Here is a 17,560-nt window from a genome sequence, read left to right on the forward strand (position 1 = left end):
CCCTGGCTTGCCATGGCTTGTAAGAGGCAGCTAATTTGTTAGGTACGGAAATGGGAAATATGGGAGTAATAACAATAATAATAACCAGATTTACCGCGTAAAGACGACGGAGACGAGATAAAATGATAGTATCACACCTCTTAGTTTCATTTCGTTCACTTCCGCTTCCGTTCACGTTATCGTAGTCGTGTGTCGGCAGATCAATTGCCGATCTCCTCATTGCTGTCTGACCTCATGATAAGCCAGCTCTCAAAAGCAAAAAACAAAATTGACGCAAAAGCGCACAAAACAGCCCGAAACGTCACACCAACGCAAAAATCCCATTGGGCAAATGAATTTGGCTCATTTTGATCCATGCCACAGCAGGGTCTGGCTCATTTTCCACACGAAGTAAGATCTGCGTACACGTTTGCAGAGAATTGTTTCAACTATTTATTTGCCACATTTTTTAGGGGAAAGTTGCCGGGATTTTCTTGGCAGTGCAGTTTTATCTGACTTAGTTTTGGTTTGTGGATTAGGTTCATTTCAAAAAAAAAAAAAAGATGAATCATTTGGTGGTCAACGTGGGATTAAAAAAAACAAAAAAACAGGCGAGGTATGTTTGCTTCGTTTACGCGGAAGCCAGTACCGCTGTACACTGGCTTCGTGCTCTGCTACCGGTCTGCCACTTGCAATTCGCTGCACCCCCTTTACCCTGTTCGTCTGCAATTGGTTCTTCGGTTCTCTCAGACAGCAGTAACTTATCGCTTGTTTCGCCAGGGTGGCGGTTTCAGCGGCTCGGGTCTCATTAGTTTTGGTGGGGAAGAAAATGTTTGTCTTTGAACATTCAACAAATCCCTCCATCCTAGCGCGCCGTGGTGTCGGCCGATACTATAGCACATGCCTGGTGTTTGTGGCTCAACGAATTCCTACCCTGAGCCGAACTCACAGCGCGTTTTTCACTAGTTTTCGTGGAAATGCTGCTTTTGTGTTTGTCGGTAAGAAGGGTAAGAAGTCTTCTTGCCGCAGAGAAACCCGCTGTAGGGTTTCTCTACGCAATGCCTTCCAACGTCCGGCTCGCGCACGTGTGCAGCGTCTGCCGAACAAGCCAAGGCGACACAAGAGCTTGGAACCGGATGGCGATGAGGGGAGTGGCGCGAGGGCAGTGATTTCCCTACACCCCCCCTAGGGGGTGTGTAGAACCCCCCTAGTTTTTCTGGACACCCCCCCTTGAATCCCCAAATTTCACTCTTGTCAGTCCTTGTATGGACCTTTTTCAGTATCGATCTGCGCATGCGCGGGCTGCCCGTCTGCTATTCTTGGCAGTAGCCTCGGGCAAAATAAACAAAAGTGCGCCCCCCGAGCTTGCTGTTAGCGTTGCACGTATTTATTTCCTTTCTTTCGACAGCTCATGGCAAGTTCGTATGTGCACACAAAAAAGGCTTTCAAAGGAAAGGGGCAAAGTGGTTTGAGGCTGACCACGCTGCAAGCACATTGCTACCAGCCAGGTAGTAGCGAAAATGAAAAAAAAAAAAGTAAAGGAAAAGGGGAGCTTCAACGGCCGCAGATTAGTCACGGAAACTTTCGCCTGCTACCGTGACATTCATATGAATGGTACGGGTGACGGGTGGGTGGGTGCGATTCGATGCCGTTCTTTTTACAACCGTAATCTTTGCAGAAGCTCTTTCAGCATGTACATTTAAAATGGGCAATTTGGCGAGGCGAAGTGCTACGGAAGCTAATCTTGGCGTTTTAATAAATCGGGAGCGTACAATCGGTGCCTGATTTATAAGTGCTGCATAATTCGTGTACTACATAAACATTGTTTCAAGAACTCAAATTTCGTCACTGGCCCTGGTAACAAGTTCGAAAATGTCCTTATACGTTAAAAAATGGCCAGAAATTAAAAAAAAAACTGAATACGGACCTTTCATGGTAAAAAATGAATTTCTCTAAATTTGTTTTTTTCTTGGATTGAATAGAAAGCACCGCCTCTCAGGTGTATATAAATATATAAATATATATATATATATATATATATATATATATATATAGAGAGAGAGAGAGAGAGAGAGAGAGAGAGAGAGAGAGAAAATGAAAAACGTACGTCACTGGGATGAGCGTTTGGTTAACAGACGTCTATTATTTAACTAGTGGGATAAAAAAACAGCTTTTCTAGTTTATGAACCCCCCCCCCCCCCCCCCAGAGCCATTGAGACACCCCCCCTTGATTCGATGCCTGGGGAAACCCCTGCGCGAGGGGATGCTTGACCCCACCGTCCGGCGCCTCTAACATTACGCCCGCTTAGGGAAAGCTACCAGGGGAGTACAAAAGCCTTGTTCTACAGTCGGTGCGTCCGTCTGGACAAGAAGGACCACTCAAAAAGGAAGCGCAACAACGTTACCAAGCCCGGCGATGGCAGGGTGACAAAGTGAAGGCCCGCATCGCAGTTGTACGGCGGCAAGAGACACTGGCGGCATTCCTTTGGACAACTAAAGGTAGTGATAGCGGTACTGTTGATTGACAGCCATTGTGGTTAATGGCTGCTATGCACAACGGCGGTGTAGTGATGCCAGCGCCGGTGGACCCCGTCGGGGCGATGACCCTCCTCCCTTCTCGCAGCTTTGCCGTGTCCCCCAAGCCGTCGGCGGAGTGGGATCCTTTGGGACAGCCTTGCCGGCGACCTTCTACGCGGCTTTTGGGAAGACTCGTTTCCCCCCGACTTTCTGGGGCGGCGGACAGGGGGGAGCGGGGGTCAAAATCCTAATTGGTACGTGTGTTGCTGTGTGGAGGCTGCTTCGCTTGCGACTGCATGCGCAATTTTGCTGAGCTTGTCCGGAGCTGCGGCCAAGAGCGGTCGCATGAGGACTTGCTCTCGTGGCAGCTTCTGGGCGCTAGAGCCCCACGAATTTCTCGCCAACCGCGCGGCGGTTCGGCACCCGTTTTGGCCCCCGGGCCCCCATCAGGGATCATGCCGCGATACCCTTTTTGTGCGCTGCGGCACCTGTTAATTGTAATCCAGTTTTCATTATAATGTGTTATCTAATGTTCATGCTTCGTCGTCTCCTGTAAATAAGTGTAAATAGACTTTTTCTTCATCATCTACTTGCCTCGTCTCATCATCGGGTCCTTCACCACGACACCACCCACCTCAACAACGAACCAAACTTTACTGGCAGGTTTACGGACCCCGAGCTGCATTCCTATGAACAGACCTCGAGAACACCGGGCTTCAGCGGGGAAGGGCACGGAGTCTAAGTGGCCAATGGTCAACATGAGAGAGACGGGGTGCCGCGGGTGAACGGTGAAAATGAACCCGGGCCGGACATCTCGACGGACCCCAACCAGACTTTTGGCCGAGAGAAATTTCGGCTTGAAAATTGGACTGCGAACTGTGTCTTTGTATTAGAGAGGTTATGAAACCCCGGGTACATATGATAGCTTAGTCTCGCGATGTCGGAATATCGTCAAGGTGTCGGCAGAGAGCAACGAGTTTACTTCACCAACGGGCCGAACGAGAGGACAGAGGAGCTCATTCCCGCCTTGCTGGACAAGCCACGCAGCGACGTCGAGGAAGCGACAAGGCGCATCCCTGGATATAACAAGGTTCTTTACAAAACTGCCAGAGGTAAGCGCTGACGGGCTGGCGCTTGCCACCGTTTTTTTATCTACATTTCCTGCAGTCCAGTGCGTCTCGATACTGCAATTTCCGAGGCCTGAATCATTGGTGCTTTGAATGGCAGACCGTTAAACGTCGAATTCGGAGGCTGTTCAGGGTAATAACACACGGAATTAGGCGTATGACATCTCCGATTTACCTATAGCATTTTGTTTCCTTCCTTCATAACTAGTAGCTACAGGTTTTGTTTGGAGAAAAATATGGAAGCGCAAGAGGGTTGCCACGGAGATCTGAACTCTCGAGTGCCTATGCACTTCCGTTTCTGCCGACTTCGATTGCGTATAACGTGTGGGATGCTCCGGAAATGTAAGTTAATGTGCAGTTCGCGTATTTATTCCCGTAAATATTGTAATTACTGCCGTTCTTTTTTTTTAATTTTGCAAACTTCGCGTAGGGATCTTTAACGTGATCAGAAATCTCGAACATACGAGTGTTTTTGCTTTTCGCCTCCGTCACAAGGGCGGATACAGTTAATTTCATTTCTCTATGCAGGTTTACGCGCATTTATGGTAAACGCTGCGCGTTTATCGTGTTTCTACTAGTAACGGCGGATACCCTCGCCCTCTCCCCTAATTTGCATAGAAAAGTTACCTTGGGTTGGGCCCCCCCCCCCGAAAAAAAATCCTGGGTACGTGCCTGCCCTGGGTCCACTCACTCCTTCGTCGCTGCCAGTTACTTTTCATGCTAAACGCCTTCTTAAATAAGCTTCAGACGACCTCCGTTGTGCAGGTGATCTACATACTCTCTGTTATCCTGCTTGCTACAGTGGAACCCTGATATGCTACGTCCCCCGATGTTACGCTTACCTGCTTCTTACGGCAGATCACGACGGAATGGTGGCGGGGTTAAACTGGCGTTTTTCGCATGCTTTACACCACTCTGCTGCCTTCTCCCGACCTTCCTTAATTCTCAACCCCCATTTGATGCTGCTCAATGTGAAAAGCCCCGCAGGCAGGCGAGGCCACTTGCTACTTGCTGGAGATATGCAAGCAAGCAGGCTGGTACAGGCAGGTGGTAGTTAAATTTCGATGGCCCCACGCGGCAGCAGAACGCTGACACGCCAACCACGAGAAGTCGAAGTCCAGGTTGCCGGCGGATCGTAATTTGAAGCCCCCATTGCGCCGGCAAACGTAAACACGTACGACACAACCCCACGGTGATGTAACCCAACACCCGCTTTCCTCGCCCACTTGATCAAATTTACTCCTTCTCATGACACACTCTCTCCCCTTTATCCCCCTTCTCTGATCTTTGGTTACCAGTGTCTTTCAAGGTCGTGTTTTCGCCCCGTTTTCATTACTTTCCCACCTTTTTTTCTTACCGCCTTGTACTATAGTTCGTTTTGCTTGACCTCGGCAGTTCCACACTCACATTCTTTCCCTCTTGACTTGCTCGTCCGCGTCGGCCTTCCAAGAATATCTTGCACCCGCATGGCGCATGGCTGGCGGGCTAGCGCAGATGCTGTGGCCCAACATAGGCATAAATCTTTTTCTTAAAATACATTGGAGTTGAGCTAGGGGTTCACAAATACACAACAGCACGCTAAATATAGTCTTTTAAATAAGTTCTTCGCCAACATGTCACGCGAGCCCGTCAAATAGGGCGGCATTTACCCATGCCCTGTAGGCTAACTATTAATAACAGAATCACCGAGAGAAATGAGTAATGCCATAGGGGAACAGAAAAGAATTGTCACATGCTAAGAGATAAGCCACAGCAAAGGTGCGCTGGGTGTCATGCACGCACTACCAACACCATTGGACGCAACTAAAAGTATTCTATAAAATCCAGGAGATTTTACAACAGTGCAAAAAACACATTTCTAGTGCGCTGATGTAGGTGGCATTAGTGTGTGAGAAGGGAGAGGTTACCTTTGCCAATAGTTCCAGGTTTAGGGGTGCGTCGGTTGGAAGGGACTATTTCAGGGAGAAGGAAGAAAAAAAAATACATCAGGAATAGGACAATTCACTCGCAATCATCAACACAAGTTTCAGCATGCACCAAGTTAAAAGCAGCAGTGAATGTGGCCAAATTAGCCTAAAACCAGCGCGCAGACTTGCACGTGCTTTGCACACAGCAGTGCGGTTCGCCTCCCAGAAAGAGACAGTGTTTTAAAAACTAATTGAAAACTCGGGAGGTGGGCTCAGAATTGGTTTGAGGAACTAAAAGCGAGCCGGGTTTGAGGCTACAATAGATTGATTGAATGGAAGGGGAGTGCATTCGGCCAACAGAACTGCTGTTATGACTTGAGTTTGGCGCAAAGGCTGCATGCCAAGTTACAGGTGTCCTATCTTATTATGCATAAGTCATGTTAGTGGTGCACGTCTTGCCGCTGAAGCACATAGGAATGCAGCTAAGGTGGTGGAATGTAGAGGCCCTTTTTTGCGAGGAATTATAAACTGCCGCCGGTAAATGCCTACTCCAAGGTTGTGTTGGCCAGCATAATGGAACGGTGGTTAAGTGTAATGTCCACATTCTAGATTTAAAGAAATGTCTTGGAGTTTTTCAAAAAGATGGTTAGCGCACGTTAACATGACTCTGACCTGGTTCGTTACGTGCACATGCCTGTCGTAGGGGTTAAAAGAAGTACCAATATTTGGAGTTTCGAATGGCCTGTAAATCCCACTGTTGAGAACTTGAGAGAGAGAGAGAGAGAGAGAGAGAGAGAGAGTAAACTTTGTTCAATTTGCCAGCTGTGTTGCTTAGTCGTCGGCCATGAGCCCTTGGGCTCTGGCAGCGTCCTCAGCCAGCTGGACGGCCCAGAGTTGATCTTCCGGGCTGGAGCTGAGCAGCATGGTCTCACACTGCTCACTGTTTGTGATTGTGCGGCCATTTTTGATCGCTGTGGACACAGCCATAACATGTGCGCCAGGTCCGCTCTTTCCCGACATCTATGACCCTGGGGGAGTAGCGCCCTGGGTAGCAATAGCTATACACAAGTGGGTTTGGAAACGAGTGGGTCTGTAGCAGTCGCCAGACCACCGAATGCCGCTTACTGAGGGATGGGTGCGCGGGTGGGAAGCGGGCCTGGCCTAAACGATAATGACCGATGATGCCACTGTACGACAATAGCCTGTCCGCGCCTGAAATGGGGACGAGTTCCGCATCGGAAGTGCCGTCCGCTCGGTCAGTAAAGCCTCGAGCGGCTTGGTGCGCAGACACAGGCCGGAGTGGGCGGGGGTCCAAATTAAGTTTACCTTGCCTGTCCGGTTTTCGAGGTGGAGACAAGAAATGAGGACTGCGGACGCCTTCCTTGCGGACGAGGCTTAACGGCCCTAGCCACTGAGCCTCGATGAGTTCGTCCAGAGTATTTGTCATGCCCAGGGCCACAAATCGCTCTGTGGACGTGTTTGGAGGTAGACCCATAGCCCGCTTTTAGGCTCTGCAGAGGAGAGCGTCTATTTTAATTGCCTCTGCCCGCTGTAGCCGGAGGTACGGAGTGGCGTACGTCACCCTACTTACTACAAAGGCCTGTACGATGCGTAGGAGGTTAGCTTCTTTCATTCGTAGTTGCGACCAGCTATCCTTGATATTAGCCTGGTTGTTTGGTGCACAACGTTTTCGAGCACTAGCAGTGATTCGGAATTATGTCTATTCGCTTGTATTCGAAGTCTAAGAACGCGAATACTCGAGACGATGGAAATGCGGTGCGAACTCGCGGCAAAAAGTTGGACTGAAGGGGGAGTGGGAGTAGATTTCCTCCCTCTACTGGTGGGACGGTAGATAAGAAGCTCAGATTTTTCGGGTGAGCAGCTGAGGCCCCGGGGTGCAATGTATTTTTCGACTGTGTTTATGGCTTGCTGGAGAGTGTCCTCAATGTGACCGTCAATACCGCCGCACACCCACAGTGTTACATCGTTGGCGTAAAGACTATTCTGGAGCTCTTCTATGCTATTGAGGAGATTGGGCAGGCCGATCATTGCCACGTTCAAAAGGAGGGGGAAAGAACCGAGCCCTGGGGGGTTCCCTACTGCCTAGGTGAATTTTAATTGATTTAAGTCCGCCAATAGTGATAGTTGCTGTTTGATCGGTGAGGAAGTTGCGAACGTAGTAGTACACCCTCTTTCCGACCCACAGGCTGTTGAGATTCTCTAGCATTGCCCAATGTTTGACGTTATCGAAGGCTTTAACAAGGTCGAGCCCGAAGACGGCACGGGCATCTGTGGACGAGGAGCGTGCTCCGTCAATAACGTTGTGTTTCAGTCGAAGCCTCACATCCTGTGTCAAGAGTTTGGGGTGGAAGCCAGTCATGGTGTGTGGGTATAAAGAATTTTTTTCCATGTAGGCGTTGAACCTGTTTAGGATGACATGCTCCAGGAGTTTTCCTACACACGAGATGAGGGAAATTAGACTACGGTTTTCATTGTGGAGCTTTTTTCCGGTTTTAGGGATGGTGGTCACGTTGGCCGTTTTCCATTTAACGGGAATGTGGCCCGCGTCCCAACACACGTTAAAGTAGCGCTTAAGAGTCTCGATGGATTCGTTATCTAGGTTGCGGAGTACCTTATTTGTTATGCCGTCCGGCCTCGGTGCTGAGCCGATCCGAAGGGCCGTAATGGCGTCCCGTACCTCGCTTAAGGTGATGGAACTGTCGAGGGAGGCGTTGTCACTGCCCGAGTAAGGGGGGATCGTTTCGGTAGCCGAAGGGGCAATGTAGCGATCCTGAAGGGCCTGGAGAAGCTGTTTGTTGGTTCCGTTAAATTTGTGGAGGACGACGTTTAGATTGTGTCGTTGCATGGTCTTACTTTTGTCAGGGTCTATTAGACAACGCATGATCTGCCGTGTCTGAGCCATCCCGATCTCTCTCTCCATGCGATCACAAGCCACGTGGCAATTTTGTCACAAGAGTTGCAGAGTATAGTCTTCAATTTCTCTGTCAAGTCGGGAAAGCCGACGACGCAGGTAGCGATTTGTTTATATTTGCGGAGTCGCTGTCGTAGACTGTTCTTGGCCTCCCACATGTGAAGAAGCTGTGCGTCTGCTTGAAACAAACCTGCCTCGGCGGGTATACTTTTGGTAGCTCTGTCGGCATCTTGACGGAGTTGCTCCGCCCATGCCTCAATATCGACTATCTCTGCTGCTCCCGAGTCCATTTTTGAGTCAGAGTGAAAATGGCGTTCTGCGGCACGAATTTTTCGAAACGCGTCCCAGTCGACCAGTTGAAGTGTTTTTCCAGATTTTGCGTAACGCCACCGGAAACGCTCGTGATGGCTACAATATAATGGTCGCTACCAAGATTCTCTTACGTGCTAAGGCACGTGGCCTCTCTCCGCGTGTTTTTAGTGAAGCATAGGTCAGGCGTCGTGTCTCCAATCACACTATTGCGATTAGGGTTGGGTAGAACGGGTCTGTAACAAGGCTGAGACCTTCTTGCTGGGCGTCTAGCCAAAGGCTGCGACCCTTAACGGTGTCCCGTTTGTATCCCAACTCGGTATGGTAGGCATTAAAGTCGCCTACAATAAGTAGAACGTGGCCACGGGAGATTTCGATATCGACCCTGGGCGGACCCTGTTGAGAACTTGAATTTCAGTTTATTTGTGCAGCCGTTATTCAATTGAAATTTGAAGCTGAAATAGTTACCTTCAGCTCCAAACGCATGCTCTTATACTTCCATGTTCGGTTCTCCTCCCCCTCGACCTCACTAGGAAGGAGGACTTTATCCTATACCCTGGAACAAGTTAAGAACGGCAATAGGTCATGTGCGGTATCACTCCGCTTAAGCGACGGACCCAGATGTCAACGGGCGCGCGCGTTTTGAAAGGAGACTGCTATGAATGCGTGATGGCGTCTTCCTTTTATCACGTAGTTTGTTTGTCGCCGCTGCAGTAGTTTACACGCATATTAAGTCGACAAATTCACGGAAATAGCTTGTGGCATGTTCAAAATATTCCCAAAAACGCACTCTTGCACCACACGGACAACATCCGGCCGTGGGGACGAGGCACACCGGCAGCGTCCGTTACCATTCTTATGTTGTACCCGAGTATACGGCCCGCTATCACGCATGGAAAGGGGATTACGGCAGCAATGTCAAGTTCCCCTGGTTGGTTTCTGTTTGGTTTTTTTTCCCCGCTTCCAACGCATGCGGCCGAGAAGCCAACATTTCACTGTTAGAGGCACCGATGCTGACACAAACACTGCCTTGTTTGCTCAATGGAGCATTTAATGCTTTCGCATTAAGAGTACCACACCCCCTCCTTCCTAAATGACTGGTCGCCACGACAGAGTCGAAAACAAATTCGAAAAAAAATATCCAAGAAAAAATAGGAAACAAACAAATGGTTATCCAAAGCACTCCTCATGGTGTAGTCATTGCAAAAGCATGAATGTTCAATCGCTGAATGTGTTCTCCCACTATTATCCTGTCCTTTCGCCCTTAGAAGTTTTTTCTCATCCCCTCATGGTTACTATGACCCTGCACACACCCACGTTCGCAACGTCAAGCAAAGGAACACTTAGTGGAAGCGCACTTTCACCACCATCTAATCGCTACTTCTGTCATTAGCATGCCTAAGCTACTCACGCAGACACTACTACATGTCCCCAACACACATGTCGAAGTGAAAGGCAGGAACATATTACGTCCACCTTTAACCTTTTTTTTCTTGTCCATTTCGTTATGGCACATAATACTGCGGGGGATTGGCGATCTCTTAAGGTTTATCTAATTACGTAGCTAGAAAGTGTTCTGTAGAATTGGAAATTAGGGATGGACAATAGAAAATAAACTACACTCGTCTTCCTTTGTGAAGGCTTGGTTCCAATTCTCCACTGCGTACACCAGAGCATTTACTTAAAACTGCCGGTGTAACGTTCATTTCGGCGCATTTCCGACTGAAAGGTGCAAGAGGATAAGAAGAGAATTGGGCCCATCTCCCCGCGAGGGGGACGCGAGTAAATGCGTCGCATAGGGGGTGGGTGTAGTGCGTTAACGTTTAGTGTTTGGGGAGTTGATGGTAGTGAATGCGTTGTATCAGCAGCTTCTTGACGTAGTTTGAATGAGTCGAGGAAATTTCGTCATTCTTGCGTGTTTCGCTTTGTTTACAAAGCAAGAAACGCAAATGCTTGCCGAGTTGTTAACTAACTAACTAACTAACTGACTGACTGACTGACTGACTGACTGACTGACTGAATGATTGACTGACTGACTGACTGACTGCAACGGCTTACTTGCACGAATGTTTTGCTCTGTGGACAGCCAATGCAGTCGCCATTTGTACAAGTGCGGCACGCACACACAGCTGGCTTGCGCAGCATCTTTTCAAAGTGCTACGAGTTGTGCCGTGCATCCGCCAGATGGCGCCACGGGTCCCGCGACCGAGAGAAGACGCAGTGAAACATCCCCCTCGCGAGGGGCACGATCAAATGCAGAGCATTTCCGGGGGCGCACGACGTTAAGTAGTTTGCGTTACGTTAATGTTGTTGCACTTGTGGCAACTGCTGACGAGAGAGCGCTCGTCAGCAGTAATTTGAATGAGTCAACGATATAAGGCGCGTTCGTAGCGTCCCATTCTGTGTCGGCTTTGTGGCGCAGTGGGTAGAGCACCATGTACATTGCGTTCCGCCCGCAGGGTCCAGGGATCGAAACCAGGCGCCGGATAGTATTTTTTTTAAATAGTAGAGACAACGACGGTGCGGACTACGGACGTCAATGCGGGTGACATCGTGAGTTACTGAAATGCTCTGCATTTAAAAAACCACATACCTTTGCATCTTTTTATCCTTCTTCCCACTACTATGACCTGGCAGATATCCCGTAATGCGTCACTAAGCAAAGAGGCCATTCAGTGGAAACGTGCTTTCGTACCCCATTGCTATTTCCGTAATTACCATACTCAAATTACTCATGAATAATGGCGCTCGAATTGCTGACATGTCTGTAGCACAGTGTTGGGTGAGTTGTTTTGACACGACAGCCGGTAGCACACTTCCTTAGGGAAATAATAGTAATAAAAGGACTTCACCTCACACCCAAGCAAGTGTGGTTCCTCAGTCCGGGAGCCCAAATTGAGGAGGGCTTTTGGTTGAGTTGGGGCGCCATTCCAGGTGTGTAAAGGACAAACTTTCAAAAAGGGATGAAGGAGGGCAACATGGGCAAGCACTCTGCCGTGTCATCCTTCATCTCTTGTGCATATTTTGTGCTTTACACGTCTGGAGCACCAATTACTAATACACATTGTAAATACCTGCCATCGAACATTGCCAAAGGGGGTCACTAGCCCAGCGATAAATGCGAAGCGCCAGAAAAAAATAACAATTCAGGAACACAGGCTCACCAAGTGGCGTGACATGGTCCACAGGCTGCTCGGTGGGCAGTGGGGGGCAGCGGAGCTCGCAGGATTCGCGGTCGTTGAAGCGGTTGGCGTTGCCCTGGCAGCCGCTGTAGTTAAACTCCTGGCACCGTTGCGTCACAGGATTGTAGAACCACTGGGGAATCTTCTCGCGGCAATTACCCGGAACCTGGGGTAGGTCGCACAGGTCTGAAAGGGAATAGCACCAAGGAACAACAACGTGTTGGGTCTGGAACACCTTTGTGTAAATTCGCGAAACAAGGAAACCCAGGAACAGGCTTTTAAAAAATAACTGGGAGACTCCAGTGCTACAAGCATCAATAAGGCAACGCACTAGAACCGCCAGGGCGTGGGCACACGTCTCATGGTCAGTGCGGGTGCTTGTTCCAGCATAGGTGCTACGCATGCCTTAACAGTAGCATCGATTTTCATCTTGGAGCCCCTCATGCCTTTCTGAGTGACTGCGGTCAAACATCCCTGTCATAGGTTCTTGATGGGGCACCATCAATTTCCGACAGCACACAACGAAACCAGTCCTCCTTACCACCCAAAGATGGATCGGCTCTGCTTCACTCTCTCCCATATGATCCCCATGTAGATTGTCATTGACGACCATTAGTCGCTTTCCTCTTAAAGCGCTACTGAGCGCTTTTATAAGCGGGTAAACTTCTACTTGTTAAAATTATTACGTTTGTCAATTTTATCCTGTAAACTTATTTTTGGCATTTTTAGCTTGGGGACAGCGGTATTCCTCGATAACGTTGACCCTACGCCTCGCCCACTGCCCCCTCCCGCATCACCGGAAGAACGAGAAACCGAGACGCAGCGACCAGAAGTAGCGTCTTATTCGTAAGATGGCCAGCGCCGTGCGCCGCCGCTTCGCTGTTTCCCAGTTTTCTGGGGGAAGTTCCGAATTAAACAGGCGTGTAATCTGCACTTTAATATTCTTTATTGCCTAGAGTTACTTCCGCGTCAATTTTTAACCGTAATGCTACTGTGTTTTTATAAATGAAGGGACTCCTAGATACCAGAGATTTCCTACCCGAGCGCCCGTGGCTCAAACATTTCCTTCACGAGTAGTCGGGGACGGCCGTGTCATCGGGTGCGCTGTGGTTCATACGCGAAGCGACGGGCTCGAAAAAATACCGAGGTACCCCAAGTTCCTGTTTCATTATTATATGAAGATTAGAAAATTTGTTGTACCTCACCGCACTGGGTTTTCCGAACTTTTTGCTTGTTTTCCTGATCAACGTTTCTGGCTATGACGACAGCTTAGCTAAGTAGGTAGATTTTAAGAAGAAATCAAGCAAGCTGGAAAGCATGACGCGTTTTCCGCGGGCGGCAGCGCTCCGCACACTCGCCGGTCGTGCATGCCCGTACGGCCTCCGAAACGCTCGAACCGCGCATGCCGCGGCAACAAGCGTCTTTCGCTGCTGTCCAGAATCAAGGTCGTCGCGAAAAGCAAGGTAAACCCGCAAGAGAGTGGATTGTGGTGAACCATTGTGCTAGGAATTGTCATCCAAAGTGATTTTAAACGAGGTGATCGAATTGGTATGCCGATGCGAAGCCACGACTGGTCGCGCAGGCTCGTCGACGGCAGCAAACGAGCCCGGCCGAGCACGAAATGCGTCGAGAGGCCGGTGGATGGCACTATCTCCGCGCAAGAATGAACACAGCACCAATTGCTAGCATGACTATCAAGGGAAAAATAAGGTTCCTCATGAGAGAAAGGGGTTATAATAGTGTGGGGAACAACTGTAGAAAGGCTAGTCATTCGCAATTGTAGAGATAGCAGCGACCAAATATCATCCTCCGTGCTAAGCCTGAAGTTCCCACCATCCGAGGGGTCCGTGCAACCCAAGTCGGCTGGAGCTGTTGGGAAAGACGTTCTTCTAAAGCTCGTCGCGGACCAGCGTGCTCAGTTTGGGTTCCTCTATGTTTGCGGGGCCACCAACATTCGGTTCCCTATTCTGAAACTGCGTATCTGCAGCAATGCCGATAGCTCAGCAAACTCCCTCATGAGTGCACTCACACACACCCCACTCACCACTCACGAGTGAGTGGTGAGTGAGCCTCACCGTCGTTTTGGCCTGGTGAGTGCGAGTGCGAGTGAGTTCGAGCGCCACTCACGGTGAGCCCCGTTCACCACTCGCGAGTGCGAGTTCCACTCGCGGCGAGCCACGCTCAGCACTCACGAGTGCGAGCGCCACTCGCGGCGAGCCCCGCTCAGCAATCGCGAGTGCGAAAGCCACTCGCGGGGAATCCCACTCACCACTCGCGAGTGAGAGTTCCACTCGCGGCTAGCCCCGCTCACCACTCACGAGTGCGAGTTCCACTCGCGGTGTGTCCCACTCACCACTCGCGAATGCGAGTTTCACTCGCGGTGAGCTCCGCTCACCACTCATGAGTGCGGAGTGAACGCGTGCTTCTTGCGCGATGTGCGGGGCTTACCGCGGTGAGCATCACTCGCTGTTGGCATTCGTCGCAGGAGCCGCTTGCTGTGGTAATTGCTGCTGGCGATATCCACTCGTACGCACAGCCACTAGTTAATAGAATGACTGCCTTTAGCTTCGGGAATATGTTGCTACTCCCCTTTATAATTAAGGCACCGTGGAACCAACTCTCCGGTGACCTGTTGATTGAGGAATACGATTTAGAGACGTCTGACGCCAGAATGCGCTGATACTCTCACTGTCATGACTCATTGAGGGATCTGTTGCGCGCACTCTCGCGAATGATGTTTCTGACTCGCAGCGTTTTGTGTTGGAATTAGTGTCAGTAACGTCGTCGCAATAAAGCGATTGCATTTCACTACCGCTGAGCGCTGCGATGGCGGCATTAGGAAGCACCGTTGTGTAGTGCCGTAGTACTTGGTGTACAACCGGTAAAACGCTTGTCTATAACAGCGATTTCAACTTCAACCAGCTACATCCGAAAACTGCCGAAACATACTCGTTCCAAACATGTCGTAGGCAAAAGCGAAGGGCTAAGACTTCAGAATTCCGCAGTAGTTTTATTCAAATCCCGCTCCGGCGGGGCAGGATAGGGCTGAGAGTACGAACGCTGTGTTATAGACAAGCCTTTTACCGGCTGTACATAATTGGCCGGCTTGCTGCGGCTGTCAAATGGCCGGCTGTTCTGAAGCGCAACTTGTGAGTGCCCGTAATCGTTTGAAAAGGTATCGCAGATTTTCACAGATTCGCGTATCAGGATGGCGAAACGGTTCGGATGGGCGAGTTGCGTGTTGTGGAAGCAGTAGCTCATTTTCGAGGCCTTGTCGTATTAAACGTATCAGTATTTGTCATTACTTGTTACGGCGGCGCTCTGTTATGACACTCGCTTCACGAGGACTTCGTCTTCGTCCGCGTGCCGATGGCATAGGGGTACTGTGACCCCTGAGTGGTGTGACGAATAGTAAGCGTTCTCGGCAGTCGGATAGCGTAATTTGTGAATGGGTGAGTGAGTGAATGAGTGCGTTCGTGCGTGTGCGTGTTCACGTGAGTGCGTCTGCATGCGTGTGCGCGTGCGTGCGAGTTCGTATGTGTGTGCGTGCGCGTGCGTGTTCAAGTGCGTCGGTGTGTGTGCGTGCATGTGCGTTTGTGTGCGTGTGCGCGTGTATGTGTTCGTGTGTATTGCGTGCGTGTGCATGCGTGCGCTTGTGTGCGTGCGAGCGTGCGTGTGCGTGTGTGTGCGTGTGTGTGTCCGATGACTTATTCTCCCCCTTATTTCGTTTAAACTTTCGACGTGAGCCTGTCTCAGTGCCCGGTGCGGACGCATGACGGTGTAGTTTAGGATCAAGCTTCGGTTTTGCTCTGCGGCGGGCTGGCGCCGTTTAGGGAGGGGGATGGGAGGGAGGCGGGCGCCAGGCAACTTGTCTCTATGAGGACGCCCGCGCTAATGTCAGGCGGCGCCGATTTGCGCGACCACGCGGCGCCGCCTCTCTCCCTCGCCTTGCTTCTGCCAAGCGCCCAAGGCCAAGCACTCCGGTAGCCTTCCTCCACCTTGCTTGCCGTTATCAAACTTTTCGTGGCGGTGTTTTGCTGGACACTCTCGCTATGTGCCCTTTTCACCTGGAATTACTCTTGAAATAAACCGTTTGGAGGGTTGACCTGAGCGAATTGACTGCGCAATTTTAGTGGCACGGATAGCGCACTTCGAGATAGGAATATTTGCGCGCGCTAGCCAGTATTTTGACAGATGCGAACAGTTTTTCTAAGCTTTTCTTCCGACCTGGACTATTTCTTTTATGTTTGCCACCACTGTGAAAATTGTCAGTGTTTTTTTCTTTTGTAGAATCTGAGCAAAATAGCATAGACAAGAATAAAAAAGTTATGATGAATGGCTTCAGACTCGTTTGCGAGAATTTGTTCATTTCGTAAAAGAATCCAGCGATGATTATCGCTTTGAAAGTGACATATCAAGACATGTGCTTATAATAAGCGAATACATACTTAGGAAAAAGGGAGACCCCATTCCTGAGAAAAGTAAATTTTAGCTCAAATCAGTAAGTATTTCATGACCGAAAATATTTGTACGTGCGTGTGATTGGAGGAAGCGAGTGGTGATTGCGAGTGAGTGTGAGCGGCCATTGAAAGTGGTGAGTGCGAGTGCTAGGGAGTGTAAGCGGCGAATGCGAGTGGTGAGCGTGAGCGCGGATGAGTGCGAGTGGTGAGCGTGAGCGCGAGCGAGTGTGAGTGGTGGGGTTAAGTGGTGAGCGTGAGTTTGAGTGAGTGCGAGTTGTGACGACGAGTGGTGAGCGTGAGCGCGAGTGAGTGCGAGTGGTGAGGACGAGTGGCGAGCGTGAACGGGAGTGAGTGCGAGTGGTGAGGACGGAGTGGCGAGCGTGAGTGCGAGTGAGTGTGAATGGTGACGACGAGTGGTGAGCCTGAACGGGGTGAGTGCGAGTAGTGCGGACGAGTGGAGAGCGTCAGCGGGAGTGAGTGCGAGTGGTGAGGGTTGAGGGGTGAGCGTGAGCGCGAGTGAGTGCGAGTTGTGAGAACGGAGTGGTGGGCGTGAACGTGAGTGCGAGTGGTGGGGCCAAGTGGCCAGCATGAGCGCGAGTGAGTGTGAGTAGTAAAGGCGGAGTGGCGAGCGTGAGTGCGAGTGAGTGTGCGTGGTGAGGACGCAGTGGCGAGTGCGAGTGAGTGCGTTAGGATAATTGATTAGGCACTAATTGCAGGAACACAAAATGCAGATTATTTAACGGCCTTTCCAATAACACCAGTTAGTGAGTGTATGTGAGTGGCATCCAGTTTTGCTGCGCTATGGAAATGCCATATTCGGCTGACCGGCCGCGCAGCAACCCGGTACCAGCACTTTCGCGTGACGCGGCGACCGGCAGCGGCCGCATCGCTAGCTGCACCCATCGCACATCGCAGGCCGCTGCACAGAGCTTGTTACCTCCTGCCCGAACGTAAAAACAAAGTTACACAAGGGCGGAAGGGGATGATGGTGTGTTGAAAAATTGTGCTAGGAATTGTGGCTAGCGCTGGTAGTGAAAGCGGTGAACCAATATCTGAACAATTTCCATGCACCCGAGAAACACTGCCCAGTACGCCTTTGAAAATGACCTCCACAAATTGCTGTAGCGGTCTTACAGCCTGACTCGGA

General features: G+C 50.2%; 1 protein-coding gene across 1 annotated transcript in view; it reads right to left on the reverse strand.

The window, feature by feature from the left end:
- Positions 1-17,560, reverse strand: part of LOC144148277 (uncharacterized) — a 288,013-nt gene that overhangs the window by 171,822 nt on the left and 98,631 nt on the right. Inside the window, exons 9-10 of the mRNA XM_077679836.1 lie at positions 11,936-12,139; positions 5,531-5,575 (exon numbers count right to left, since the gene is read on the reverse strand). Of these exons, the coding sequence (XP_077535962.1) occupies positions 5,531-5,575; positions 11,936-12,139 (249 nt within the window). The remainder of the gene's footprint in view (positions 1-5,530; positions 5,576-11,935; positions 12,140-17,560) is intronic.

This window comes from Haemaphysalis longicornis, unplaced genomic scaffold (genome assembly GCF_048455015.1).
Source record: "Haemaphysalis longicornis isolate Haplotype H1 unplaced genomic scaffold, Haemaphysalis longicornis Haplotype H1 scaffold_8, whole genome shotgun sequence".
NCBI classification, from domain to species: domain Eukaryota; kingdom Metazoa; phylum Arthropoda; class Arachnida; order Ixodida; family Ixodidae; genus Haemaphysalis; species Haemaphysalis longicornis.